A 27,596-nucleotide genomic window follows, 5' to 3' on the forward strand; every position below is an offset into this window, starting at 1 on the left:
ACACAGCCGAGGGCGCGTCACGCTTGTGGACAAGAATTAAAAGGCTGGTTTAGTTTGGTGTAAACGAGTTTTCAAATCCACACATACAAGGGTCTCTCACACAGGTCATGAAACGTGAGTATTTTCAAAAAACTATGAATGGATTTCAAATTATTTTTTAAAAAAGAAAAATCAAGTGAGCTTTTGATTCCACTTTTCCAAGTTTTGGAAGTTTCCTCACCCAAGTACAGGGGGCTGGGTACAGGGACGAGAGCCTCGCTAGATGACCGGGAGGAAGGCAGGTGGACGGGAGAAGGGCAGCCCACACACAGGGCGCCACAAGGCTGAGCGTGGAGGAGGACAGCCTGTGACGAATGGTGGCTTCTGATGTGGGCAGTGCACAGAGAACGACGCTGCAGAGCTGGGCAGAATGCACATAGGGGTGGGGTAAGGAGGGGCTGGAGACAGATGTGCTGGGGCACGAGACGGGGCAGGATCCTGATGGCTGTCGGAGGACGGGGCGCCAAGGACTAACTCGGGGTGGAGTGCCTGCTGCCAGCTTCACACCTCCACGTGCATTTGGGTTACGAGACGAAGTGAGGTTTCTTCTGCAACTGGGGGCATAAGTGACTGGTGTGCAGTGACACTGCCAAGTGGGTGGCAATCTCAACACACTGACTGAACCTGCAGTCCCATGTGTAGATGGAAATGGAATTAAGTCACATGCAGAAAACTGTGTGCTGGAAACTAATCATATCCTTTGCAGCCATTCAAATTTATAATAAAGCATTTTGCATAACTTAAAAATATGTGAGGGAGTCCCCCTAGCTTTCTACCCAAATTCCTAAAGCCATTACCCGCTGCCTCCAAGACTGTGCATTTAGTGGGAAGGTGGAACTGGGAGCAGAGCCAGGATCAAACCTGAGTCCCAGGTAATCTTTCAGCTGCTTTGCCAAAAGCCTGCCCACCAGCAGCTCTTAAACACTTACTGTCACGCAGGTGAGCTGCCTAAGCTAACACCCCCTGGGTGGCACCCAGGCCCTGTCCACAGCACAGGAACCCCGAGGAAACAGTGAAGTGTGATGTAGAAAAGAAAGTTGGCCGGTGCCATGGCTCACTAGGCTAATCCTTCGCCTGCGGCACCGGCACCCCGGGTTCTAGTCCCAGCTGGGGCGCCAGATTCTGTCCCAGTTGCTCCTCTTCCAGTCCAGCTCTCTGCTGTGGCCCAGGAAGGCAGTGGAAGATGGCTCAGGTGCTTGGGCCCTGCACCTGCATGGGAGACCAAGAGGAAGCACCTGGTTCCTGGCTTCGGATTGGCGCAGCGCGCCAGCCATAGCAGCCTTTAGGGGGGTGAACCAACGAAAGGAAGACCTCTAGCTCTCTCTCTCTCACTGTCTAAACTGTCTGTCAAAAAAAAAAAAAAAAAAAAAGTCAATTGTGCACCCGCACATAGTCTTGTATGTGTCTGTGTCGTCTGTTTTTAAACACGGGCCACTTTGTAGCTTCTTCTTCACGCAAAGCTTTCTCCGGTGCTCAGCTATTTTTCTAGAACATGACTTAATGGCCACGTGAGGTCAGTAACACTAACGCAGACAGCTCTGTGAATTCAACGGCCTGCCTTGGATGCCTGAGTGTGTCAGCTCCTTGGAAACCATGAACTCACCACTCCTCAGGGGGGCGGTGCTGCTGACCTGACCGGGAGGCTCCTGAGCAAGGTGTCCAGGGCGGCGCTGGGAAACGGGGTGGGGGCAGCATCCCGCAGCCACCAGTCTGCTGCCCCAGATAAAAGGAGCCAGCTCCAGCTCCCGCTGAGCTCACAGACTCAGCTTCTGCCTACCAGAAAGGGAAGGCTCATGAAGAGCGGCGGAACCCTGGCAAGTTCCAGGCAGAGAGCCGGGGCACACACTGGTTGTCTTTGTGCCCGCAGTTCGACCAGCAGCCTGAGCTGCCCTTCAGCAGTGCGAGTGCTCACCTGTTTCCTTCTGGATGGGGTCTCGGGAGCAGAGACAAATACGATTCTCTGCACACTAAGGGCTTGGAAAGCGAGTTCAGTACGTGGCCCTTGCTTCTGTTACACGTGTGTAACTTCTGTTTGTGCTCAATGCTCACAGCCCAGCCAGGCCCGTCTGGGCGGTACTTACCAACTTCTCTGCCCTCGGCTGTGCAGGAGGCACCCTTAATTTCCACCAGCACTGTGAGGGGCTGCACAGCACAGCCGTGGGAAGCACAATTATACCAATTATTCAAAACGGCTTCATCTTGGGACTCCCTCACTGGTCACCCCAGAGCTGGAAATGCCAGTAGTCAGTTCTGAGAGGAGACAGAATCGATCTGCACCTGTCACCAGCCCCCAGCTTCCAGTCTGAGGTCACCTGTCATAGCTGCTCCCCCTCCAGCCCCTCCAGCAAGAAACAAAGATTACCGCCCTTCAAGTCCAGCTGAAGTCCTGCTTAGGAGGGCCCTCTAGCCCACGGAGAGACCTTGCTATTGGAACGCCCTGTGCTCACCTCCTTGGTTCAGCCACAGCGCCCTCAAGCGGTGGTATCTACTTCTTCGGGCATAAACGAATCTCCGAGGACAAGGGTCAGCAGCCCTTGGAAGATGAGCCCTGCCCAACAAGCCTTATTCCTCGGTATTTAATTTCACCGGAGAGCTGAGCACAGTGGTGAGAAATGCGGAGAAAACACCTCAGCGTGCTCTTTGGGGGCCGATAATGGAGAAAGGGTGAGGAAGCACTGCTGTGATACACAGCCCGTCACACGTCCTGCACTTACGAGGTCTGGCCGGCACTCGAAATTAACTTAATTATGACCCTGTCTGTTTTCCCTCCAGGGTGGACTCTGTGGGCAGTGGCCTCATCTACTGCCATTGCTCCTTAATTTCCAAAGCAGTTTGTTAATGTGGCACCTACCACATACAGACATTAAAAAATTGTGAAACGGGGCCAGCGCTGTGGCTTTGTGGGTAAAGCTACCGCCTGCAGTGCCTACATCCTGTATGGGCACTGGTTCAAGTCCTGGCTGCTCTACTTCCATTCTAGCTCTCTGTTAGGGCCTGGGAAAGCAGTGGAAGATGGCCCAAGTCCTCGGGCTCCTGCACCCGTGTGGGAGACCCAGAAGAAACTCCCGGCTCCTGGTTTCAGATCGGCTCAGCTCTGGCTGTTGTGGCCATCTGGGGAGTGAACCAGCAGATGGAAGACCTCTCTCTTTAAGTCTCTCCCTCTGTCTGTAATTCTGCTTCTCAAAAAAACAAACATTATAAAAACTGTCTTCAAAAAAAAAAAAAACAACCTGTGAAACAGTGAATTCACAGCACATTAAAAAGTGAAAAAATAATGTTTAACTGCACCAGTAACCTAAGAAACGCAGTTTATAATACACTAGTGAGCTGACCTTCAATAGCCAAAAAACAAACAGAAACAAATGCCACTGTCAGCCTAAGACATACGGCCGGACGCAGGCAGAGGATGAGACGGTGCGCTCCGCTGTGCTGACAAATGTAAACAGCGGCGATCTTTCTGGGATACAACTGCATACTCGTCTCAGAGCCCCAGAACTGGCCACACCCAGCGACTGCTCACTTCCCCCCAGGACAAATGCGAATGTGGAAAAGATTTCCGCCCCGAAGCTCCTTGTAATAGTTTCAGACTGGGCTGCTGCAGAGGCACAGCAGACTGTCCCATTCTGGAGCACTGGTTCCAATCCCAGCTGCTGTTAATCTGATCCAGCTTCCTGCCAGTGCACCTGGGAAGGCAGCAGCAGATGTTCCAAGTACTCGGGTCTCTGCCACCCACACGGGAGAACCAGATGGAGGACCTGGCTCCCTGTTTCAGTCTGGCTCTGCCCCAGCCATTGCGACCAATTCGGGGAGGGAACCAGCGGATGGAAGATCTTTCTCTCTGTCTCAGCCACTCTTTCAAATAAATAAAATAAATCTTAAAAAGATTCATATTGTGCAGCTATTTAAATATTTTTAGAGACATTATATAGAAAATTAAAGAAATAATACCTAACAAAAAGGATACAAAACTACATTCAGTATAACATGACATTGTGTCTAGTATATATAAAAACATTTGTACCCATTCGTCTTTGTGCATAAACACAAAATGTTAAAGGACAGTGTTAACAGAAGCAATTTTCGCCTTTTCTGAAGTGAAATAAGAACATGCTGACTATGAATTGGGAAAACGGGTTTGTGAGCGCAAGGACAGAACCCCCAGGGGGACAGTGTCACTTCCCAGCCCTTTAGAAAGGGGCCCCTCCCCGTCTTCCAGTGCCCGGGACAGTCCTGCTGCTGGCACAGCTCAGCCTGGTTCCACGAGCGCAGAAGGCCCAAGGGGCCGCGCAAAAGGCAGCTGCAGTACCGCAAGTTTCTTCCCCAGTGCTCAGCTCCCTGATGCCAGCACAACTCTCAGAGCAGTTACAACTTTTGTGGGTGTAAAAATATATAAATGAGAAATCTGCTTATGGATAGTTATATATTTTTGAAACAAGTAAGAAATATTACACAGTAACGACTCCAATCTCATTTTATATCCACTATGTATAGTTGTTCCCCACTAATAAAACATTTAAATGTGTAATAAAATTATTTGTAAGGACTCCACAAAAATGAAGTGCTCCATAAATGATTAAGAATAGTAAAATCTATCACATAAAAGCCCACAGCTCTTGCTATGATTTCATATACTAAGATGTGTTTCCCGTATCTCAAACTATATCACTACTATTAAAAATGAAGCAAAAACTTCCCATCTTAATTATTCATTTTTAAAAAAATAAATGTAAATCTTTTTAAAAGTAGCTTATTTAGGCCGGCGCCATAGCTCACTAGGCTAATCCTCTGCCTGTGGTGCCGGCACCCTGGGTTCTAGTCCCAGTTGGGGCGCCGGATTCTGTCCCAGTTACTCCTCGTCTAGTCCAGCTCTCTGCTGTGGCCCGGGAGTGCAGTGGAGGATGGCCCAAGTGCTTGGGCCCTGTACCCGCATGGGAGACCAAAAGGAAGCACCTGGCTCCTGGCTTCGGATCAGCGCAGTGGCCATTTGCGGGGTGAACCAACGGAAGGAAGACCTTTCTCTCTCTCTCTCTCTGTACTCTGCCTGTCAAAAAAAAAAGTAGCTTCTTTGCTGACTGAAAGTAGAGAGCCGAAATGCTTACGCCATTACAATTTCTCCCAAGATACTTTTCCCACCGGGGACTGAGTACGAAAGCCGTGTTTAGAATACTGCCCCTTAGACCAAGCAATATTCTGACGAGTATGGACTGGTCTGAACGACACGCGCACACACATCTGAACAAGCACGCGTCAGACAGCGAACAGCAGGCAGCCCTTGCACCTGCACTTCCGCAAGGCGGAAGGACCTGCTTGAGGATGCCGGGCTTGGGAAAAGGGTGGGGACCAGCCTCAGGCTTGGGAAAAGGGTGGGGACCAGCCTCAGGCACGGCAATATGGATTAGGGCACAGGAACCACGTGCAGGGTGGGGACCAGCCTCAGGCACGGCAATATGGATTAGGGCACAGGGACCACGTGCAGGGCCTCTGAGCTCTGACCTGGATTCAGGGTCTCACCTGGTCTCAGGGTCAGATGTGCCTTCAGAAGAAACCACAAGCAGAAGATGCTCTGCCTGGCCTCAAAGTTAAATACTTTTCATTTAAAGGCTGACAGACACAAAGAAATCTCCAATCTGATGGTTCTTTCTACAAATGCCTGCAATGGGCAGGGCTGGGCCAGGCCAGCCGGAAGCTGGGAACGCCATCGGTGTCTCCCACGCGGCTGGCAGGGGCCCAAGCACTGAGCCGTCACTGCTAGTTCTCTGGGTGACACTACCAGAAGGTGGAATGGACAGCAGAGACAGAACGCAACCCCAGGCCCTCTGATGTGTGATGCCAGTATCTCCAGTGTGGCTTCACTGCTGGGCCAGCATAAAGCAAAAAGGAAAAAAATTAAAGTGAAGGAAAAGGAGAGGAATGAACGAAGCAAAGTCATGTTCTCAATTATACTTGGGTGAAGCCAAGACCCAGCCAGGGACATGATGCCCCCAGGGCCTGTGTCTAGGGGCTGTCCAAGGCAGAAAAGTGACAGTGGGAATGGATTCATGCGCAGAAAATCCACAGCAGGTGTCCAGTGAGCTCTTTAAGGCTGGATTTTGCTGCTAAAAACAACTTGGTTTTTCAAGGCTTTCCTGCAAGAGTCACTTTCTCTCACAGGGAGAGAGACAGATATATACACACAGATATTTTCTATCCGCTGGATCACTCCTCAGATGGCTGCAATGTCCAAGGCTAGACCAAGCTAAAGCTATGAGCCAGGAGCTTCATCCAGGTCTCCCAAGTGGATGGCAGGGGCCCAACCACTTGGGCCACCTTCTGCTGCTTTTCCTAGGGCATTCGTGGGGAGCTGGATTGGAAGTGGAACAGCCACTCCGTGAGCCGGCACCCACATGGGATGCCAGCATCACAGCTGGAGGCTTTACCTGTGACGCCACGATGCCGGCCTCAGTAAGTCTTTAATGGCCTCAAGTATTTTCAGCGTATGGAAAAAGAAAAACCTAACCATTGTATACACTTATTCAAACTAGGAGTAACCAAGGAAGGTAAAAAGGTATCCTGCAGGACAGGTCAATGACCACCAACGTGGATGGTTTCTGTGTGAGTTTTAAACTCACCATTACAGAATAAAGTCATAGGTCAAACAGAGCCATTCCTCATGAAAACCCATCACAGGTGTTTCCTCAGGACCACAGGAAGGGAGTGACAGTTTGCTCATTAGTTTCCCACAGGCCACGGAGACGATCACCTTTGAAATCTATAACTTCACTAGCAAATTACAAAACATACTGATTCTAAACATTAGTAGTCGCCCCACCCTTTGAAAACAGAATAGCTCCACACCTTTCTGTCCCAGAGCTTCCCAGTCAGAGGAGTAACTGCAGAATCACTTCAAGGGAAACCCAACGAAGCATTTCAGGGATGATTACTGACACGCTCACCTCTGTGTGTGGAAGTCAGTGAACCACGAGGTGAGAGGCTCCTCTGCCCCTGTGTGAGCACCCAGGCGCTTCCTGATCACACGCTCCCAGGAGCACGCGGCCCCCTGGCTAAGACCCCCTGCGTGTGGTGGGCGCTCCTTCCTTGGGTGAGGAAATAGACTTTTGGTCACAGGAGAGGGGCAGAGGAGGAAGGACATTATGAGGGACGCTGGTGGCAGTTTGGTTTCTCAGACTCCCCTCCAAAGGCCCCTCCATCTCTTCAAGGGCCAACAGCTGGCAACTTGGCTCTGAGGGGTTCATGCTGGGACCTCAGACTTGCACCAGTGGGAGAAGCAAGACCCAGAGGCTGGCGGTGAGGCTGGGGTACCGGCAGCTACCCTGGGACAGGGAGAGGAGAGAGAGGGAGACTGAGTCTCACTGCCATGGACAATGCAGGTGACCATGCTCTGCTGAGCCTGAGACGCTGAGGAAGAATCTCCCTGAGAACAATGGAGTCGCGAGTGCGACTTCCAGACCTGGGCACACTCCGCGGACAGCAGCCTCTGGCAGCCGCCTCTACCACCAGGGCTGGGAAACACAGGTGTTTGTTTACTCTGTGTTAATTTCACGGATCCACAGATTGGATGAAACCCACTTGGAGTTTTAACATCCATCCCAGCAGCTATGCAAACCACTGTCATGGCAGACCCTATACCTGAAGATAGCCCAGTCCCAGAAACTGCACGGCAAAGTGCCAAGTCCCACAGTACAGAGATGCCATGCTCAGAAACACCAGTCCCTGCTGTGTGGACCGCCGGAGGCTGCTCACGGGGTGGGGACATGTCCCTCCAGCGCGGAAGGCTGTAATCTGCAGAGTGGAATTTTGGACAGAATTAGTTTTCCAAGTATTTTTCTTCATGGTGGCTTCTTCTATATGTAAAGATAATTAAGTATAATGCTTGGTTGACACATAGGAACCGTCCATTTCTTTAATACAAAATGCCTGCAGAAATCTGGAGTGAGACTTCCATACACAAAACAGACGCAGCTGAAATGCTGTGCACAACACCAGCCCGGTCACCTGCCGTCCCTCCCTGGGACCTGGCGTGTGTGGGAACGGTCTGGAACGTGCACTCAGACTTCCGCTTCTGCAGAACCTGCCTTCCCTGGCACGGCAGAGGGAGGGCCCGGCTTTCTCTAGACGGGTCTGTTACTCGCGGCCCCTGCGTGCTCCCTGCTGCCAAGGACTTCTCTGCTAACCACCCCCACTCAATTCCTTTCTCTGCGCTCCTTCATTTCTCTACCATCTAACTACTTCTTTCTCAGCTGAGTGGTTTCCTGCCTTATCTGCTCTCTTGTTCATTTCTCTCAAGAAGGCTGTGGAGCTACTGTGTGTCTGTTTCAGACCCTGGACATTCGCCGGTGGCCTACATGACGCTTCCCGCCAGCTTATTACCGATTTCTAATTTCCCTAACCGAGCTCTGACTGCACCCCGAGTTACCCTAGTTAGTCACTGACAGTGACACAATGCATCTTGTAGTTCCCAGGATAATATCCAACAACCTTCAGCGCTTTCTCAAAACAGGCTCTTGGGAAGACCCCAAAAAAGGTTTTCCAGGCAAAAGATCAGCGATCAAAGAAAGATAATAAGCACGACTGAAGAGTAAGAATACAAGAGACTCAGCTTTGAGTGGAACGGGGAGGGTTTCGATTTCCTTTCCTTCTTACTCCAGAGACCTGCTGACAACAGAGCTGGGGACAGCTACAGGGGCAGGACGCATGGACTCCAGCAGGGGGTGGTGGAGTCCCCGCCAGAGTAGCACAGTGGGGTCAGCCTCTGGCCTGTCAGGCAGGGAGATCCCACCGCTCACACACCACAGGCAGCCCACGCTCTCCCGCCACAGGCAGCCCACGCTCTCCCGCCACAGACAGCCCACACACCACAAGCAGCCCACGCTCCCCCGCCACAGGCAGCCCACACACCACAGGCAGCCCACGCTCCCCCGCCACAGGCAGCCCACACACCACAGGCAGCCCACGCTCCCCCTGCCACAGGCAGCCCACACACCACAGGCAGCCCACGCTCCCCCGCCACAGGCAGCCCACGCTCCCCCTGCCACAGACAGCCCACGCTCCCCCTGCCACAGACAGCCCACACACCACCACAGACAGCCATGCTCTCCCCGCCACAGACAGCCCACGCTTCGCCTCCACAAGCAGCCCACTCCTGGCCCAGACCCATCCTGACCGGAAGGCTTCTCAGGGAGGACAGAAGTCACCAAACCAAACAGAATGCTACAGACAACCCAGCTCACACGCACGGGCGGCGAGGAAACCTGTTCTTGCTGTGCAAACTGCTGCTGTCACAGATAAAGAAAGGATCCCCTTCTGGAGTTTGGCTCAGGACTTTGCTGCCACAGGAGGGGGGGCTCCATCCCGCTTTCCGAGGCTGACTTAAAAGTGGAGGTGGGTAAGACAGGCAGAACCAGGATTATTTCAGTCTGAGTTTTACTAGAAAGTCTGCAACGAGGTGACTGACCATGTATCACAGTCAGAACACAGAACACGGCCACCTCTAACTCAGGACTGAACCACACATGTCCCAAAATAAACTTTAAAAATTTTCATCCTCATCAGTTTTCAGTTCACAGGCTAATCTTCATTTATGATTTAAATGGGGTACAAAGTTAAAGCCGCAATAAAGTTCTAAACCTTTAATTATTATATCCTTACGATGGGTGAGATATGAAGCTTAGTATAGAAGATTGGTCACAACAGAGAAACGAGATGTGAAAGAGGTAAGAAATTCCTCTCTTTCTCTCTCTCTCTAAGGATGCTGGCACTGCAGGCGGCGGCTTAACCCATTGTGCCACAACAGCAGCCTCTCTTCTTCTTCTTTTTCTTCTTCTTCTTCTTTTTTTTTTTTTTTTTATTTGACAGGTAGAATTACAGACAGTGAGAGAGAGAGAGACAGAGAGAAAGGTCTTCCTTCCGTTGGTTCACTCCCCAAATGGCCGCTATGGCCAGTGCTGTACCAATCTGAAGCCAGGAGCCAGGTGCTTCTTCCTGGTTTCCTATGTGGGTGCAGGGGCCCAAGCACTTGGGCCATCCTCCACTGCCCTCACGGGCCACAGCAGAGAGCTGGACTGGAAGAGGAGCAGCTGGGACTGGAACCCGGTGCCCACATGGGATGCCAGCGCCACAGGCAGAGGATTAACCAAGTGAGCCACGGCACCAACCCCTCTCTTCTTTTTTTTGAGAGGCACACAGACACATTCCACACACATACAGAGATCTCAAACCTACTAGTTCATTTCTCAAATCCCTGCAAAAACCAGGGCTAGACCAGGATGAAGCTGGGAACCAGGACCTCAATCTGGGTCTCCCACATGGGCAGGAACCCAACTACCTGAGCTATCACCTGCTGCCACCCAGGGTGTGTGCTAGCAGGAAGCTGGAATCTAGGCAGAACCTTGAACCAAGGCATCGGATATGGGACGCAGGTGTCCCGAACAGCATTTTAACGGCTCAGCCAATTACCCAGCCCTTTATTATCTCTTCAGAAGATGAGAACACTAGTGTGATCCTTCAGGTGGCTCCTCCGAGCCCAGTGTGAGTGCAGGTACACTGGATCTGCAGGGAGAGTGTCAGGCAGCTGGGGGACTCTGCTTCCACAGTCAAGCACCACATTTTCCAACACCTTCAGTGATATGTTCCCACCGACCGTGCACAGCCCAGGAGCGGTTCTGCTAAAGCCTCCATGTCTCCACCTGGACAACTTAAAGGAATGATGCTAGGACGTATGAGTGAGACTGAACTGGCAAAATGAAGCAGACGTTGGGATGTGCCTATCGTTTGAGAGTACCTACCAGACGGCCAGCTTACGGATTCCTAAGTGAAAAGTAGACGGTGGACTTCCGCTATGTTTTCCTTAAAAATCTAGAAAAGCAGCCCTTACAGATTATGAATTCATTGGAAATAAATCTATATGCACAGCACTAGTGATCCAGCATCATCGAATTTAAAATATTCATTTGTAGAATCCATGGCAAAGTTTTAAAATGTTAAGAAATCCACCCATTCAGTAATAGTCCTTTTACATCAAATGGAGGAAATGTAATATATTAAAAAATGAACACAAAGTCCTTTACTTGTATTTATTATGTCTGATCCAAATATGAGAGTATTTTTAAAAGTCTTTAGCAAATGGGATAGAAACATTGTTTATTGTGGTACAAAGATTTTTTCTGAAATCCATGCATTTTTTTTGGGTAATACATATTTTCCATGAACTTCTGAAGACTACCTGTATTTGCTGCTTCAAGTAACCTGATCCTAGTCTTTCACTCACTGGACTTAAAACTGTCAGCGTATTAGTACAATGCTTCTTGCGGCACAGAACTAGCGTCTAATTCAATAAAATTTTATTTATGTGTAAGAACTTAGAACAATATATTCAAAATAATTACCTTCTTGAAAAAATTTACCAAGGAGGGTAGACTTATCAAACAAGAACTCTGAAAATCACACACTGCTACTTACAATTAGCTGCTTCAGTCCCACAAAAGACTGCTCCACAGAGCTGGCATTTAGGACTTGTCTCTTTGCGGCAGCTTTTTCACCCAGGAAGCGAAGCATCAAGTCTTTAACTGCATCTCCCTGGAAGGAATATAAAAAACTGTCAAGACAGTAGAATGCTAATTAAACTCAGCTAACTGGAACCCACACTAACCAAAGTGTCTTTCACTCCACTGGCCTGTAGAGGTAAAAGCAGTGGTTGTGTATAGTAAAACTTCAATTAACCAAAAGCTCAATTACCAGCATTTTAGTGACATGAGTATTTTTAGAATTGTTCCTTGTTACGAACAGGAAATGGAAGGTCATTACCATTTATTCTGGGCTTACAACAGGTGGCAAAACCAAGTCAGAAGAGGGTCTGAAGGGATGGGCTTGGGGAGGCCCCAGGAGAGGTGATACCGCTAGGGACCAGGGACTTACGGTCACTGGAGAGCACGCTAGTGGCTGGGCTCCATTTGGGCGGGCAGCCTGACCACATTCCCAAACCGGCCCAGGCCACCAGGAGAGCCCTCTGTGCCTCCTTCTTCCCAGCTAAGCCCCCAGTCACACAAGACTCCTTTGTAGCCTTGTCCAGCCAGGCCCCAGGCTTGCAGGGGTGGGGGGCACCTGATGCTGCAGGCCAGAGGAGGGGTCACATCGGCCCCTGGGCTGCAGCACCTCTTGCCTGACCTGACGCCTCTGATTGCACCCACCTTAGGTGGGACTAAACAACACTAGGGTGGCAGCTGAGGCTTGCTACTGACTTCACAGCCAGGCACAGAAGGGCAGAGGATGAGATGCTTTTGCGTGGCCAGGATAGAAGAGATGGCCTCAAGTGACCCGAGAGACGCCTCTCGGCTGTGAGACACAGGATGTGCCTGAGACACAGGGGAGGCATGCCTTTCCTTTTTTTTTTTTTTTGTAATTAATTAATTTGAAAGGCACAGTGACAGAGAGGAGGAGAGATAGAGATTTTCCATCCACTGGTTCACCACCCAAATAACTGCTAGGAGCCACACTGGTCTCCCACATGGGCAGCAGGAGCCCAAGTACCTGGGCCAACATTCACTGCTTCCCAGGCACCTAGGCAGGAAGATGGATCAGAAGCGGAGCAGCCAGGACTTGAACTGGCACTCTGATGTGGGATGTTGGCACTGCAAGGAGCAGCTTAACCCGCTGCCAGCGCCAGCCCCCAGGAAAGCACTTCTGAGCTGGACATTCTCGAGTCAACGACACACGGAGACATGTGAAGGCTGCCTTGGTGACTATCCGACGGACAAGGGGGAGCCCAGGGTTGGGGCCTGCTGGCTGAAAACAGTGGCTACGAGAGGTCAGCGTGAAGGGCACGCACTGGGCTCTGAGCTGCCGCTGCAGCTGGCCCAGAGAGCAGCTGTGGCAAGGACGCTGCTCTGGACTGCTCTCCTCGCAGAGCGGAGGTGCTGCCACCTTGGGGAGCGCTGCGGGCAGAGGCAGCAGCTCAGATCCCAGCAATGCCTGAGACGGGTGAGCCCAGAGTGGCCCAACCTCCCCTGACCCAGCGCATCCTCAGCACTGCTGACAGGGACGCAGCAGAGTCCAGAGGTCTCCCAAGCGAGCTGAAGAGAGAAACCAGAAGTAGGTCACCTCAGCAGGGGCAGGGAAAGCCACGTCCTCAGCATCTCGCAGGCAGCCTGCCCTGCAGTCACAGGGGACTGCAGAGGGGCAGGAGAGAACTGCAAATGCTCCTGCACAACCTCAGACCTGGAGGCTCCCTTCCCACTGCCCGCCCACTTGCTGGGAAACAAAGGGCACCGAGCAGTTCTGCTCAGCATTTGAATTTTCTGCTGTCTTTCAAATGGTGACACTTAAAACAAAGCTGCCCCCAGACCATGTGAGCAAGAGACATGGAGAGGCTGCCGAAGTGTCTGCTTCTTCCGCTCCGCTGCCTTCTACTGAGAGGCCTGCCAGCCCGCAGCGGGAGGGAGGCTGTGGCTGGGATCAGTGTGTTTCTGCCCCTGGCTGCTAAGCCTGGTGCTCACAGAGGCCAAGCCACACATCTCCCTCTACTGCAGCAAAGATCTAGAAGCAGCAATTTTATAATTTCTGCTTTCCGAGAGAGGGTGTAATACTTCAAATACCAGAGTCACAAAGCAGCTAAAACTGATCTAGCAGTGATAATTAAAGAGCAAATAAAAACAGTTCTGACATATGGCTCCTTAAAGCTTTGCAAAAACGCAACTCCTATTAGACAAAGCATATTATCTGAGCCAGAGGAGCCGCAAGCCAGGCAAGGCGCAAAAATCCAATCTTAATGCTGGGGAGGGAGGACCAGTGCAACTCCTCCAACCTTGCAACATTCCCAATTAATCACACCGCATTGCAAAAATGTCTTTTGTTCTTAAAATTCTCCGAGTTAACAACTTAGTTACTACAGGAGGCTCCTGAGATATAAGTTTATGCACGACTAACAAATATCTCACCTAGGAAAGTCCAATGATGGGACCAAGTTTCTTAAGACAAACCCAGGGGCCAGCACTGTGGCACAGTGGGCTAAGCCTCCACCTGCAGTACTGGCATCCCATACGGCACCCGTTCTAGTCCAGGTTGCTCCTTTTTTGATCCAGCTCTCTGCTATGGCATGGAAAAGCAGCAGAAGATGGCCCAAGTGGTTGGGCCTATGTACCGCGTGGGAGACTGGGAAGAAGCTCTAGGCTCCTGGCTTCCAATGGGCTGCCATCGCAGCCATTTGGGGAGTTAACCAGCAGATGGAAGACCTTTGTCTCTGTCTCTCCCTCTCTCTGTAACTCTACCTCTCAAATAAATATAATCTTACTTTTTTTTTTTTTAAAGACAAACCCAACTAGTTGTGCCGTGAAACTGCAGGAAGTTATACACAGTGAGTTGAAGGGATTGTGTACTGCATGCACCCCTGGGTTACTGGAGTGAGGGAGAGCTACAGCTCCACCTGGGATGGCATCCCATGAGAGCCCAATGGACACCTTACTGTCAACAAAACATGGCACGAGGGCCCACTGTAGCCATGACATGGGTAAGGGACATGGAGGAGACACTATGTGGAGCCAGGGACTCACTTCCCACCTGGCAGTGGCAACATCAGCCGTCCTGCTGGTCAGCATGCTTACAGAAAAGCAGGTGGCCAATTCTCACAGCTCGCAGGTGACCATAGGCCTGCTACCCCAGGGAGAAGTCTTAGAACTCTCTTCTGGATTTCAATGGCCAAAGACAAAACAGAACCAGAGCAGGTGACTCACAGGATCACATGGTCACAGGGCAGTGTCACAGAGCCGTCTGCCAGGCTCCAATGGAGTCACACGGCTGTTCATTCTGGGAATGTCCTAGTCTCTGGCTCTTGTGTTTGCTTTCTCCCTAGTGATGTGACACCACCTTAACAAAGAGCAAAAAGCCAAACTCGAGGATTTGAAGAAACTGAGACCATTATGCACCACAGATAGGCATGTGAAATGTAACAGTCACTTTGGAAAACTATCTGGCGATTCCTGGAAATGTTAAACGCCAGCCATTCCACACCTAGCTACACATCCAAGAGAACTGAAAACATTTGTCCATGCAAAAACGTGTACGTGAGTGTTTACAGTAGCACTGCTCATAATAATCAAAAGGTATAAACAACCTAATGTTCATCAACTGAGGAATGGACAGAATGTGGACCACCCATGCAATGGAATGTTATTTGGCCATAAAAAGCAATGAATACTGGCAGACGCTACAACACTGATGTTTTCCTGAAAATGTAAGGCTAACTGCAAAGCAGCCAGCCATGAAACAACATGGCCTGCATGACAGGAAGTAGATTAGTGGCTGTCTGGGGCTGGGGTACAGGTGTGGAGTGACTGCTTATGAGTTGAGGACTTCTTTTTGGGGTGAAGAAATGTTCTAGAAATTGATTGTGCTAATAGCTGCATAACCGTCTAATAAAAAATTACCAAATTATACGCTTTAAATGTGTGAACTGTAATGCATATAAATTATATCTCAATAAAACTGAAAAAGCAGAACCTAAATCCCTTCTCTTTGAGGCCCAAAACAAATTTCAATTTAATGGAATGGTTCACATGTAAGTCAGCTTGAGGACTGTTACAATGCAACTTAAGCTAAGTCTTCAGATCCCTCATTCACCTGCATGCTTCAGATGAACCAAGTGCTCTTTATGTGGGGCGTTTGGGGAGGGAAGTGAGGTCCTTCCTGAGAGAGGTGAACAAAGGCAGCAGCATTAACTTTTGCTGTCGCCCTCTGCAAGGGAGCTGGGAGTGGATTTACTGTCCTAATGTGAACAACTGGAACAACAGGCAAAATAAGTCAACTGTGATCTGAGAGAAGGGAAAAACAAGTGGAGATTTGGAAGCCAATTGTACAGCGAGAATTCCAGGCACAGGGAAATGAACTTGGTGAGGGAAGGAGAGGAAGCAGGATTTTGAAAAGGTTGAGCCGGCTGGAATTTTCAGGCCACAGAACCAGAAAGAAGGGAGCTACACAGAGAAAGGGCCCCCTACGTCTGCGTGAGAGCCCCTTGATCCCACTGCTGAGCACAGCCACACACGTACAGGACAGAGCTGTGGAGGACGGTACATGACTAACAGCTTACACAGGGCTGAAGGACATCAGGTTTGGGCCAGCTTTGGGGAGGGCTCTTACTGAATACCTGGGGCATTTGTACAGACCTCACAAAGATCACCCCAAGAATAAAAGCTACTCTGACTTCACTCTAAAAAGCTTTAAAACAATCTAAAAAAATCAAGTAGAATCTGCAAACAACATACCTGCCAGCCAGAAGAAAGTAGAAGTCTTTTTTAAGAAAGAAGACAGGATCCAGACACTCAACAACATGAAATCCACAATGTGTACCATCTAGTAGAAATTTTCTAGACATGTGAAAAACAAAGCCCATGTGACCCACAGCTAAGAGAAAAATTAGACATTCTGAAGATGATGGAATTTCAGAGAACTTTAAGACAGTTCTTACAGATATTCCCAAAAATCTAAAGTCACACTAGAACTTGAGGGACTGGCACTGTGGTGGGTTACACTGCTATCTGAGACACCGGCATCCCACAGGAGCATCAGTTCAAGTCCTGGCTGCTCCACTTCCGATCCAGCTCCCTGCTAACGTGCCTGGGAAAGCAGCAGAAGATGGCCCAGGTGCTTGGGCCCCTGCCATCCACCTGGGAGCCTTGGATGGAATTCCAGGCTCCTGGATTCAGCCCACCAAAAGCCATGTTGCAGTCATGTAGGGGTGAACCAGTGGGTGGAAGATCTCTCACTCAGTCCCCCTCTCTGTCACTCTTTCAAATAAATAGATAAATCTTATTAAAAAAAAAAAAGCCTCAAATATGAGGAAGAAAGAACCAAATGATAATTCTGGAGAGAAAAAATATGGAAAAGCCACTGAAAAGGATAAACAGCAAAATAAAAAGTACAGAAAAAAAGGGATAAGTGAACTTAAGGACACTGTAATAGGAATTTCAAACTTAATTACAAGGAGAAAAAGACTGAAAAATAAAAACACAACAAATACTCCTCCAGTCACTTTGGCAACATCAAGCAGTATGTTTAACTGGAACTTCCAGAAGTAGAAGGAAAGAAAAAACAAAGAAAATTTAAAGAAATAATGATCATGAATTTTCTAAAGTTGATGAAAACAATGAACGCCCACATCCAGGAGGGTCAGTGACTCTCCAGCGAGATAAATGCAGTAGAAAACTACGTGAAGACACATGAGAACCAAGCTGCTGGAACTGCGATAAAGTCTGTAACGCACAAGGGGAAAATAAGCATCGCGTACAGGAGAGCACAGGGAAGAAATCGACTTCTCATCAGAAACTGTGAGCTGGAAGACAACAGGATGTCATTTTCAAAGCTGAAAAGGGGGCTGGTGCTGTGGTGCAGAGGGTTAATGCCTGGCCTGAAGCGCTGGCATCCCATATGGGCGCCGGTTCGAGTCCTGGCTGCTCCACTTCCTATCCAGCTCTCTGCCATGGCCTAGGAAAGCAGTGGAGGATGGCCCAAGTCCTTGGGCCCCTGCACCCACATGGGAGTCCAGGAGGAAGCACCTGACTACCAGCTTCACACTGGCGCAGTTCCGGCCATTATGGCCAACGGGGGACTGAACCATCGGACGGAAGACCTCTTTCTCTGCCTCTCCCCTCTCTGTGTAACTCTGACTTTCAAATAAATAAGTAAATCTTAAAAAAATAAAAAGCACTAAAAAGGAAAAATAAACCTTCAATCTAGAAGTCAATGTATTGTAAACATATTGCTTATGTGGCAAAAATAACCTTTTAAAATGAGGATAAAACAAACAACTTTTTCAAAACAGAGCTAAGTGAATCCATAGCCTGTAAAGCTACACCAACAAATTAAGGTGTCTGCCTTCAAAAGACACGACGTGAGAATGCCAAAGCAGGGCGCGGAATGAGAAAGATACCTGTAACACATACACATGATAACTTGGGTCTATCAAGAATATCTAAAGAACTCTTAAATTCAGTAACAGTAAGACAAATGCTGAAAGCTTGAAAGATTACAGAATGACTTGAACAGATACATCAAAAAGAGGAGATATAAATAGTGTGCATAGCAAAAGATGTTCAAAACCATCAGTCATCAGGGAAAGACAAATTTAAACCCCAATGAAATACTACTATATAACCACAAAAATTGCTAAAATAATAATAAATGACTTGACTATACCAAGGACATGGAACATCTTAAATCTCATACGTTGTTGTGGAAATGAAGAATGGTGTACCTATTTTGGAAGCAAGGTCAGCTGTTTTCATCAGAGTTAGAAAACCCAGCGATTGCACTACTAGCTTTTACCCAACAGCAGTGAAAACATGACCACACAAAAGATTGTACACAAATGTGCATTACTAATGTTCTTATCTCTCTAAATTACTAACCACAACAAGAGTGTGTGTGTGTGTGTGTGTGAGAGAGAGAGAGAGAGAGAGAGAGTGAGCGAGTGAGCAGAGGGATCAGGAAAGATAATATACAACATTAGCTCTATACAGTGAGCTTTACATAAACAGTCCTTTGGGGCTTAGTCTAAAAACTACCACAATTTGTAACATATCTACTAGAAAATGGGTTGGGAGCCTACCTACTGCTGGTTAACGCCTGCATATGCAGCAATAGTTTAATTACCAACCATGGTTCAAAGACAGCAGTACTGTGGATTATGGAGTCAGATATTCAGAGCCAGAGGAACCTGCTGCAGACAGTTACCCACCAATCAGTCTCTGATCTCCCCTCCTTTTAAAGACTGAATGTCTCAGTTTTGCCTGCACTCTTGGCCATCCAGTAGCTGAGACTATTTCCAGTCTTCTCTGCAGCTTGGTGTGGCCAAATGAGTAAGTTCTAGGTGAGAGGGTGGGGTACACAAAATCTGCCCTCCAGGGGATACCCTGCAGAAGAAATTCTGCTGTCTTCCCAGTCCACCCTCTTCTAGATGGAGGAATTTAATTGTAAACCTTGAATTTAATTATATTCAAGGTTTACAATGTGATGATTTGATAGATGTATGAGGGGTTTTCAAAAAGTTCATGGATGGGGCCAGTGCTGTGGTGTAGCCAGTGGGGCCACCACCTGCGGTGCTGGCATCCCATATGGACGCCGGTTCGAGTCCTGGCTGCTCCACTTCTGATCCAGCTCTCTGCTGTGGCCTGGGAAAGCAGTGGAGATGGCTCAGGTCCCTGGGCCCCTTCGCCCACGTGGGAGACCCAGAGGAAACTCCTGGCTCCTGCTCCTGGCTTCAGATCAGCATAGCCCTTGCCACTGTGGTCAGCTGGGGAGTGAACCAGCGGATGGAAGACCTCTCTCTCTGCCTCTCCTTCTCTCTCTGTGTAACTCTTTCAAATAAATAAATAAATCTTCAAAAAAAAAAAAAACTGACACATTTAAAAAAACGTTCATGGAAAATATAAGGTATGAAAAAACTATACACGATTTCAAAGATTTTTTTGTACCAAAATGAACATCTTTTTAGTTCCACTTTCCACAAACTTTTTGAAGTACATCACTGTGTACTGGATACAAAAGCAAATTTACCAACAACCATCATCATCCACAGTCACCATTCGTATGCAGGGGGACACTTAGACTTTGCTCTCATCAAAATTCAAGTAAACAATATGGTATTATATTACTACATTCTATATCTTATACGTCCAGAGCTTACTCATAATTCAAACAGTGTACTCACTTTGCAATATCTCCTCATTCCCCTTTCGTCCCCAGCCCTTGGAAACCATCACTGTTCTCTTTGCTATGAGATCGACATTTGTGGTTCCCACATGTAAGTGAGATCATGTGGTATTTTTCTTTCTGTGTCTGGCTTATTTCACTTAATACAATGTCTTCCAGGTTTATTCACGTTATTGTAAATGATTGGATTTGCTTTTTTTTTAATGACTCAATAGTATTCCATTGTGTATATATACATACACATACACACACACACACACTCTTTCTCTACCCATTCATCCATCAATAGGCATATCAATGGATTCCATATCTTGGCTTGTGCTGCAATAAACACGGGAGTGTAGGTATCTCTGAGATACTGATTTCAATTCCTTTGCATACATACCCAGAAGTGGAGACTGCTGGATTATACGGCAATTTCATTTTTAACTTTTGGAGGAACCTACAGACTCGCTGTAGTAATTTACACTCCCTCCAAGAGCATCCAGGTTCTCCAACACTTCTTATCTTGTCTTTTTGAGAATAAGCATCCTACAAGGTGTGAGCTGAGAGCTCACTCACTTTCATTTGCATTTCCTTGATCATTAGTAGTGATTTCTAGTTCTGAGGCTTAAACACCAATCTTTCCGAGAGAAATGCAACCAGTCATTTATGTAGTAGACAAAATATAACCCAAGATAAAGAGCTCAGAACCAAGGCAAACAGGCCTCGAGTTCTGGTAGTGGCTCTGCTACATGCTGGCTGCATAATGTTGGGTAAACATGGCCATGAGAACCTGCCCTGAACTGGCTGAGCCACAGGCACACTATCACAGCCATTTACAAGTCTGCTTTCCCTAACTAGGCCACACATGCTGGTCAGAGCCCTTCCTTTGTGTCAAATGAGAGGCTGGGTCTCTGGGACACAGGAGGCTCACTGCTCAATGAACAAATCACGATGACTCCCATTTCCCCATCATAAAAGGAGAAACTGGACTGGATCAAAGACCTTTTAACTCCTTTGAGGAACGGGTGCTTTCCATTCCATGGAAGCTCTGAGCTCAGGGATGGGATTGTAGAAGACATGGTGACACTGGCATTTTTGGTTTTCTGGAAGTTTCTGGAGTTTCCGACACAAGGACTGGAGCTGACCCAGGAAAGGTCTTGACACTGACTGTGTGGGCATTCCTGTCACGTCTAAACTGCATGAAGGGTGAAGGGGAAGGAGAAATTTGGAGAACAGTTTGAGAAAGGGGTAGAGGAAATACTCAGCCTCGTAGTCTGTCCACTGAGTTTCCAGATGTGCCAGCAGGTCTGAGTAGTCACTTTGTATGTTTGTGATACAGCTCCAGGAGAGAAAACCCTGTTACTCTTAACCCTGAAATTGTGCCGTCCTCTGTCTCTCTCAATAAACAAATAAGCTTCATACAAACAATTCTCCAAATTCCCTTCATTATTGGTTCTTAAAATTTCTCATTTGCTTCTTCTTCTTTTTTTTTTTTTTTTAATTTTTGACAGGCAGAGTGGAGAGAGAGAGAGAGAGAGAGAGAGAGAGAGAGAGGGGTCTTCCTTTACCGTTGGTTCACCTTCCAATGGCCGCTGATCTGAAGTCAGGAGCCAGGTGCTTCCCCTGGTCTCCCATGCAGGTGCAGGGTCCAAGGACTTGGGCCATCCTCCATTGCACTCCCGGGCCATAGCAGAGAGCTGGACTGGAAGAGGGGCAACCGGGACAGAATCCGGCACCCCGACCGGGACTAGAACCTGGGGTGTCGGCGCCACAGGTGGAGGATTAGCCTATTGAGCCGCAGCACCAGCCTCATTTGCTTCTTTAAGGGAAACAACTACCATCAACAACTATGGTTAGTAGCTAATACATATGTTCTTCATATACTAATGCTACTATGGTTGGATGAAGTTTCACAAAGTTAACTTTAATTCCTCTAATTTAACTTAGACTGCCACCAAAGTCACTTAATGAACAAGCAATTATCTTAAAAAATAGAATTTTATTCCATAGGAAGGGAATTAGGTGCCAACAGATGAGCAACTTCGGGAAAAAATTTGAAAGTAAGTATTTTTAGAAAAAGCTGATTTAGAACAATGGTGTAGACCTTGTCGAAAGGTAAATCCAGCAAGTTGTTAATTAAATCTTAAAAACTTGGTGTGCACCGTAAGTCAACAGAGAAACTATTTTTTTTATACCAATCTGAAGTCCTCAGCGAATAAAAACAGTATTTTCAACTGAGGTAAACCTTGTAGCTTTTCTTTTCTATCCTGGGAATAGAAAGCTACTCAAAAGGATAACACACAAGTGAAGAGACACTGGGTGAGCAAACATCTAGCACATTTGCTACATGTGAAAGTCACAGGTACCTGGGGGAACAGTCCTAGTTCAAATTTACACTTATCAAGAGACTTCCACAGCAACCAGTATGTTTCAAGAGCTATGGTAGCCAGCGCTGTGGCTCACTAGGCTAATCCTCTGCCTGCGGCGCACGCAGGCACCCCGGGTTCTAGTCCCGGTAGGGGGGCCTGATTCTGGCCCGGTTGCTCCTCTTCCAGTCCAGCTCTCTGCTGTGGCCCGGGAAGGCAGTGGAGGATGGTCCGGTCCTTGGGCCCTGTACCTGCATGGGAGACAAGGAGGAAGCACTTGGCTCCTGGCTTCAGATCGGCACAGCGCGCCGGCCGCAAACACCGGCTGTGGCGGCCACTTGGGGGGTGAACCAACAGAAAATGGAAGACCTTTCTCTCTGTCTCTCTCTCTGTCTAACTCTGCCTATTTAAAAGAAAAAAAAAAAAGAGCTATGGAAGACATTACTTTAGGACTTAACAGAAAAGACAGTGTGTTCTGGTTGGGCTCTGGGTGCATGTTCTGATATGTAATGTGTGGGCCTTAAATCCACACTGACCGACACACTGTACTGCTGCATGGATGCTGCCCGGACTAACACAGCCTTAGGCAGCAGAGGACCTGTGGTGGAGCCCAGCACCCCGACTTCAAAGAAGTGAAATGAGCACAAGAATTGTAAACGCGGTGTTTCTCACCAGAAGAATGACCTACATTTTGGACAGATGAATGTTTGTTGCACAATGCCAGCAGCCACTTTGGGGCACTTAGCATTCTTTTCCTACCCACTAAATGTCAACTGCTCACTGCAGCCCTCTGCTCAGCCAGAGTGAAACATGGCTGCAAGTTCCCAGTGCACCTCACAGCCCTGGGGCCCAGCAGACGGCAAGGAACAACTGGCTTAAGTCCTTCCCACAGCCCTCGGTACCACCTTTAATGGCTACACAAACTGCACAGATGAGGCGAGCCAATGTATTCAATCAGCTCCTAATAAAGGGCTTTTAGATTATTTTTGGATCTTTGCGATTATAAATCTCACTCTAATGGGCACCAATAATAGCTGGGTATTTGTATATCAGTGTGATTATTTCTTTACAATACATTCCTAAGAGTGGAATTGCTGGGTCAAAAGAGACACAGGAGCCGGCACTGTGGCACAGTGGGTTAACGCCCTGGCCTGAAGCGCCGGCACCCCATATGGGCGCTGGTTGGAGACTGGCTGCTCCACTTCCGATCCAGCTCTCTGCTATGGCCTGGGAAGGCAGTAGAAGATGGCCCAAGTCCTTGGGCCCCTGCACCCACTTCGGATTGGTGCAGCTCCAGATGTTGCGGCCAATTGGGGAGTGAACCATTGGATGGAAGACCTCTCTCTCTCTCTCTCTCTGCCTCTCCTCTCTCTGTGTAAATCTGACTTTCAAATAAAAATAAACTCTGAAATCTGAAACACTTTGCATCCCCAGCATTTAGGATGAGAAATACTCAACTTGTAGCAATTTCTGGTCCTGTATGGGTTGTCCAAGGCTAGTTTCTGATACTTCAACAAACACTGAATAATTATAAATATAGTACTTACCTAGGTAGATGGACAATAGAAACAATTTAATTAGTACTGACACTGAACATTTGCATATTGCCATTTGCTACACACATTTTTGTGATTATTTATTTAGCCATATAGATATTATTATTAAACCCATAAAAACTCTATGTATATCATGCATGTTGTATGTAACACATTTTTCCATATTTAAAAAAATGGACTTGTCATTTTTTTAAAATTTTTTTTTATTTTTTGACAGGCAGAGTGGACAGTGAGAGAGAGAGAGAGACAGAGAGAAAGGTCTTCCTTTGCTGTTGGTTCAACCTCCAATGGCTGCCGAAGCCGGCACACTGCGCTGATCCAAAGGCAGGAGCCAGGTGCTTATCCTGGTCTCCCCATGGGGTGCAGGGCCCAAGGACTTGGGCCATCCTCCACTGCACTCCCAGGCCACAGCAGAGAGCTGGACTGAAAGAGGGGCAACCGGGACAGAATCCAGCGCCCCGACTAAGACTAGAACCCAGTATGTCAGCGCTGCAAGGCGGAGGACTAGCCTAGTGAGCCACGGCACCGGCCTGGACTTGTCATTTTCTAGAGTTGAAATGTGAATAAGAAGTTCACACAAAGTATAACATTTTGACAGGCAGAGTGGACAGCGAGAGAGAGAGAGAGGGACAGAGAGAAAGGTCTTCCTTTTTCTGTTGATTCACCCCCCAATGGCCACTGCGACTGGCGCGCTGCACCGATCCGAAGCCAGGAGCCAGGTGCTTCTCCTGGTCTCCCATGTGGGTGCAGGGCCCAAGGACTTGGGTCATCCTCCACTGCACTCCCGGGCCACAGCAGAGAGCTGGCCTGGAAGAGGAGCGACCGGGACAGAATCTGGCTCCCCGACTGGGGGTACCTGCGCCGCAGGTGGAGGATTAGCCTATTGAGCTGTGGTGCCGGCCCCTCATAAATATATTAACATAAGACTCTCACAATGAGAATTTTAGGAACTGAGAAAAAAAAAATTCTTTCTGTCCTTTGAAAGGCACGATAAGTACTCTACAGCAAGGGACTGCAGTGCACATCCTACCTGAATGTTGTCGAACCTGAGCCCGGGCATGGTGAGGCTCTCCTTGTCTATGAACACAGTGCCGCACTGCTGCGTGGCTACTGCGGTCAGGACATCCCTGGTGCTCTGGCTGGGAAGCCACGCGTCATTCCTTCGGTCCATCTCACTCATGCTAAGCGCGGTGGCGAAAGGGTCATCGCTGCCTGCAAACACAGTCTGTATCTGTGAAAACGGTCTCGGGGAGTCAGGGATTTCCGGGGCAGCAGTGGAAGTGCCTGATTCCGATCTGGGCACCCCTGCAGGGTAAGAACAGTCAGGAGAGTCCAGGGCCTTTTCTCCCATCGAGGCAGTGAGTGGTGACGACTTTTCCGGAACGGAGGAGCCTGCGTTAGGGTTACTGACGGAAGTGAAAGTGGATGTAGTGAAGGAGTCAAAGAAGCCAGAGGCCAAGGAATTCGTGCTCACTGGATCCCCAAAAAATTTGCTCAGACTGGGGCTGGGCCGGACCACCTGGGGAGGGGTCTTGGCGGACATCTCGCTTGCACTGCTGAAGCTGGGCGATTTCACCATCTGAGACTCGAAGCCATCGTGCAGAAACAGGTGCGGCTGGGCAGGTGCAGCACTTGCCTGGCTAAAAATGGTGCACACGGGCACAGGCTCGTCTTTGGAAGACTGACTGGAAGATGCCTCTGGGACCTGCTCTTCTCCAGGGGCCTTTTCACCCCTAGGCGTCAAGTCCTCTGTACCTGCATCCTCAAAGACTGGCATGGCCGTTGCTTCTTCCTGTGTGGAGTCTTCCTTCAGAGAGGCTTTGCTGTCAGAGGTCATGTCAGAGACGTCTCTCGGCGTGGCATCTGTGTCCGTCTCACTGCCGTTACTCGGGGTGTGCATCCCTTCTCCAGCTGTGATACTGGCCAGGCTGGGATCCGCATTGCCTTCCACAGGTTCCACGACATCCTGCAAACAGCCAAGGTCACCTGCGTCATCTTCACTGTTATTAGGGGAGTCAGAAATGAGGACACTCTCCATCATGTGCTCATTGAGCTTATCTATGAAGTTGTGGGAATCTTCTGATATGGTCTCATTCTCTTCAGACCCAAATTCATCTCCACCAAGATCAATGGTTTCCTCATGATAAAGAAGCTGCCCCTGGTCTTCCTGGGGCACCTGCTGAGTGACCCTCTCAGCCCCAACGCTGGCAGGAGGAAACCCCTCGGTCACACTCTGGTCACCACCTTTAGCATCCTCCATGCTACCTGAAACAAGGACAAACAGAAATCGACCTTAGCAGCTGTCTATTTGAGCTATTATTAACCTCCTTTTGTCTTTTCTTTTAAACTGAAACAATGTTTATCGGTTATATAATCAAGTGGCACAAAATTCAAAGTCTTTCCTTCCTCCAGCTGTTGTTTCTAATTGTGTAAAACATAAGACTTCCACAGTGGAGTACATCTACAACCATCACATTATAACCATCTAACTCCAAAATGCTTCATCTTGCCAAATGATGATTCCATACCCACTGAACAACTCCCCATATGTCCACTCTCCCACCCCCCAGCACCAGGCAACAGCCACTACAGTTTTTAATCTCTCTGAATTTGACTGAGTAGCTCAAACAAGGGGAGCTACGCAATGTTTGTCTTCACGTGATTGGGCTATTTTACTTAACATAAGATCTTCAGTATTCACCCATGTTGCAGCATGTGTCCGAACTGCTTTCCTCTTTAAGGGATGAGTAGTAGCCCCCTGTAGCACAGACCACGTTCTCTTTATCCATTTACTTGCAGATGCAGATCTGGGTTGGTTCTACCTTTTAGCTAATGTAAATACTAGCTGCTATGAAGTTAAAAGTACAAATACCTCACGAGACCTTGCTTTTCATTCGCTAGGTATATACCCAGAAGTGGGACTTCTGAATCATGTTGTAATTTTATTTTTACTTTTCAAAACTGCTCTCACGGTGACTGAACCATTTTACATTCCTACTAACAGTGCACAAGTGTTCCAATTTCTCTACATGCTTGTCAACTGCTGCTATCTTCATTTATTTCAGTTTTTAAAATACTATTTATATACTCTGTGTGCGGGCTCCAGCTTCTTAAACACTGTTCTTTAGCTAAAGGCCCCTCTTTTCCTTGACATTTTTCCAAGACACTCCAACACATAACCATCTCTTTACCTCCCTCTCACCGAGTTTAGGACAGTGTGTGCTCAACTGTGGGAAGCTGAGACAGCCCGGCATGCCAAAAGTTCAACGGCAGGAAACAAGGCCATGTTCGTGGTGACAGCAGCAGCCCCCTCCCTGACCGGAACCACGAATGCACCTGATCCCCAACCCTGCGACGCGGCTGGGGAGGCTGCGTGGCTGCCAAGTGGGGACGCCGGGGCCGGCTGCGGCACACGCTGGGGTGACACCGGCCGTCGGAGGCCGCGGGAGGAAGCAATGACCAGCCCTTCCGAGGACGTGGAGAGCGAGCACAGGAGCGCGGACGCAGCAGGGACGGCCGGGGGTGCCCCAAGGCGGACGCGCGACTTCCTCCACCCATGGACCCGACCCCTTCTGAGGAGACCAGGCGCTGGGGCAGCGGGCTGCAGCCCCGACGGGGCACGGGTGACCCCGCACGCAGACGCCCCGCTCCCTCTGGGAAGCGGCCTGAGACCCGAGCAGATCCCCTCCCCTGCCACCCGCCCGCTGGGCTCTGCGGAGCGATCACCTGCGGGGCGGTCAGAGTCCGGGCAGAAAGGGACGGAAGCCCGGAAGCAGGGAAGGCACTCCGGGCATCGCCGCGCGGCTTGTGCGCCTGCGCGTGCCCGTGCTCCGCCAACCCACTTCCTCTCCTGCCCAGTGAGGTAGCGGGCGCCCCTTGACCTCAGCCGGAAGCGCCGTGTTTCCGGTTCCTCTGTGGTGGGCGGGGCCTGTAGTACAAGGTGCTTGTGGGAGGGGCG

The 27,596-nt window shown here is 48.9% G+C and overlaps 1 protein-coding gene across 3 annotated transcripts in view; it reads right to left on the reverse strand.

The window, feature by feature from the left end:
* TRAPPC12 (trafficking protein particle complex subunit 12) overlaps positions 1-27,538 on the reverse strand; it is an 85,939-nt gene extending 58,401 nt beyond the window's left edge. Inside the window, exons 1-3 of one of the 3 annotated variants that reach the window (XM_008274555.4) lie at positions 27,365-27,538; positions 24,669-25,903; positions 11,494-11,610 (exon numbers count right to left, since the gene is read on the reverse strand). In XM_008274555.4, the coding sequence (XP_008272777.3) occupies positions 11,494-11,610; positions 24,669-25,898 (1,347 nt within the window). In that variant the 5' untranslated portion in view covers positions 25,899-25,903; positions 27,365-27,538. Of the gene's footprint in view, positions 1-11,493; positions 11,611-24,668; positions 25,904-26,829 lie in introns of all 3 variants that reach the window. The other 2 variants (XM_002721126.5, XM_008274553.4) reach the window with 2 other exon arrangements.
* Between the last annotated feature and the right edge of the window lie 58 nt (positions 27,539-27,596).

The sequence above is a fragment of the Oryctolagus cuniculus genome, chromosome 2, assembly GCF_964237555.1.
Source record: "Oryctolagus cuniculus chromosome 2, mOryCun1.1, whole genome shotgun sequence".
NCBI lineage: Eukaryota > Metazoa > Chordata > Mammalia > Lagomorpha > Leporidae > Oryctolagus > Oryctolagus cuniculus.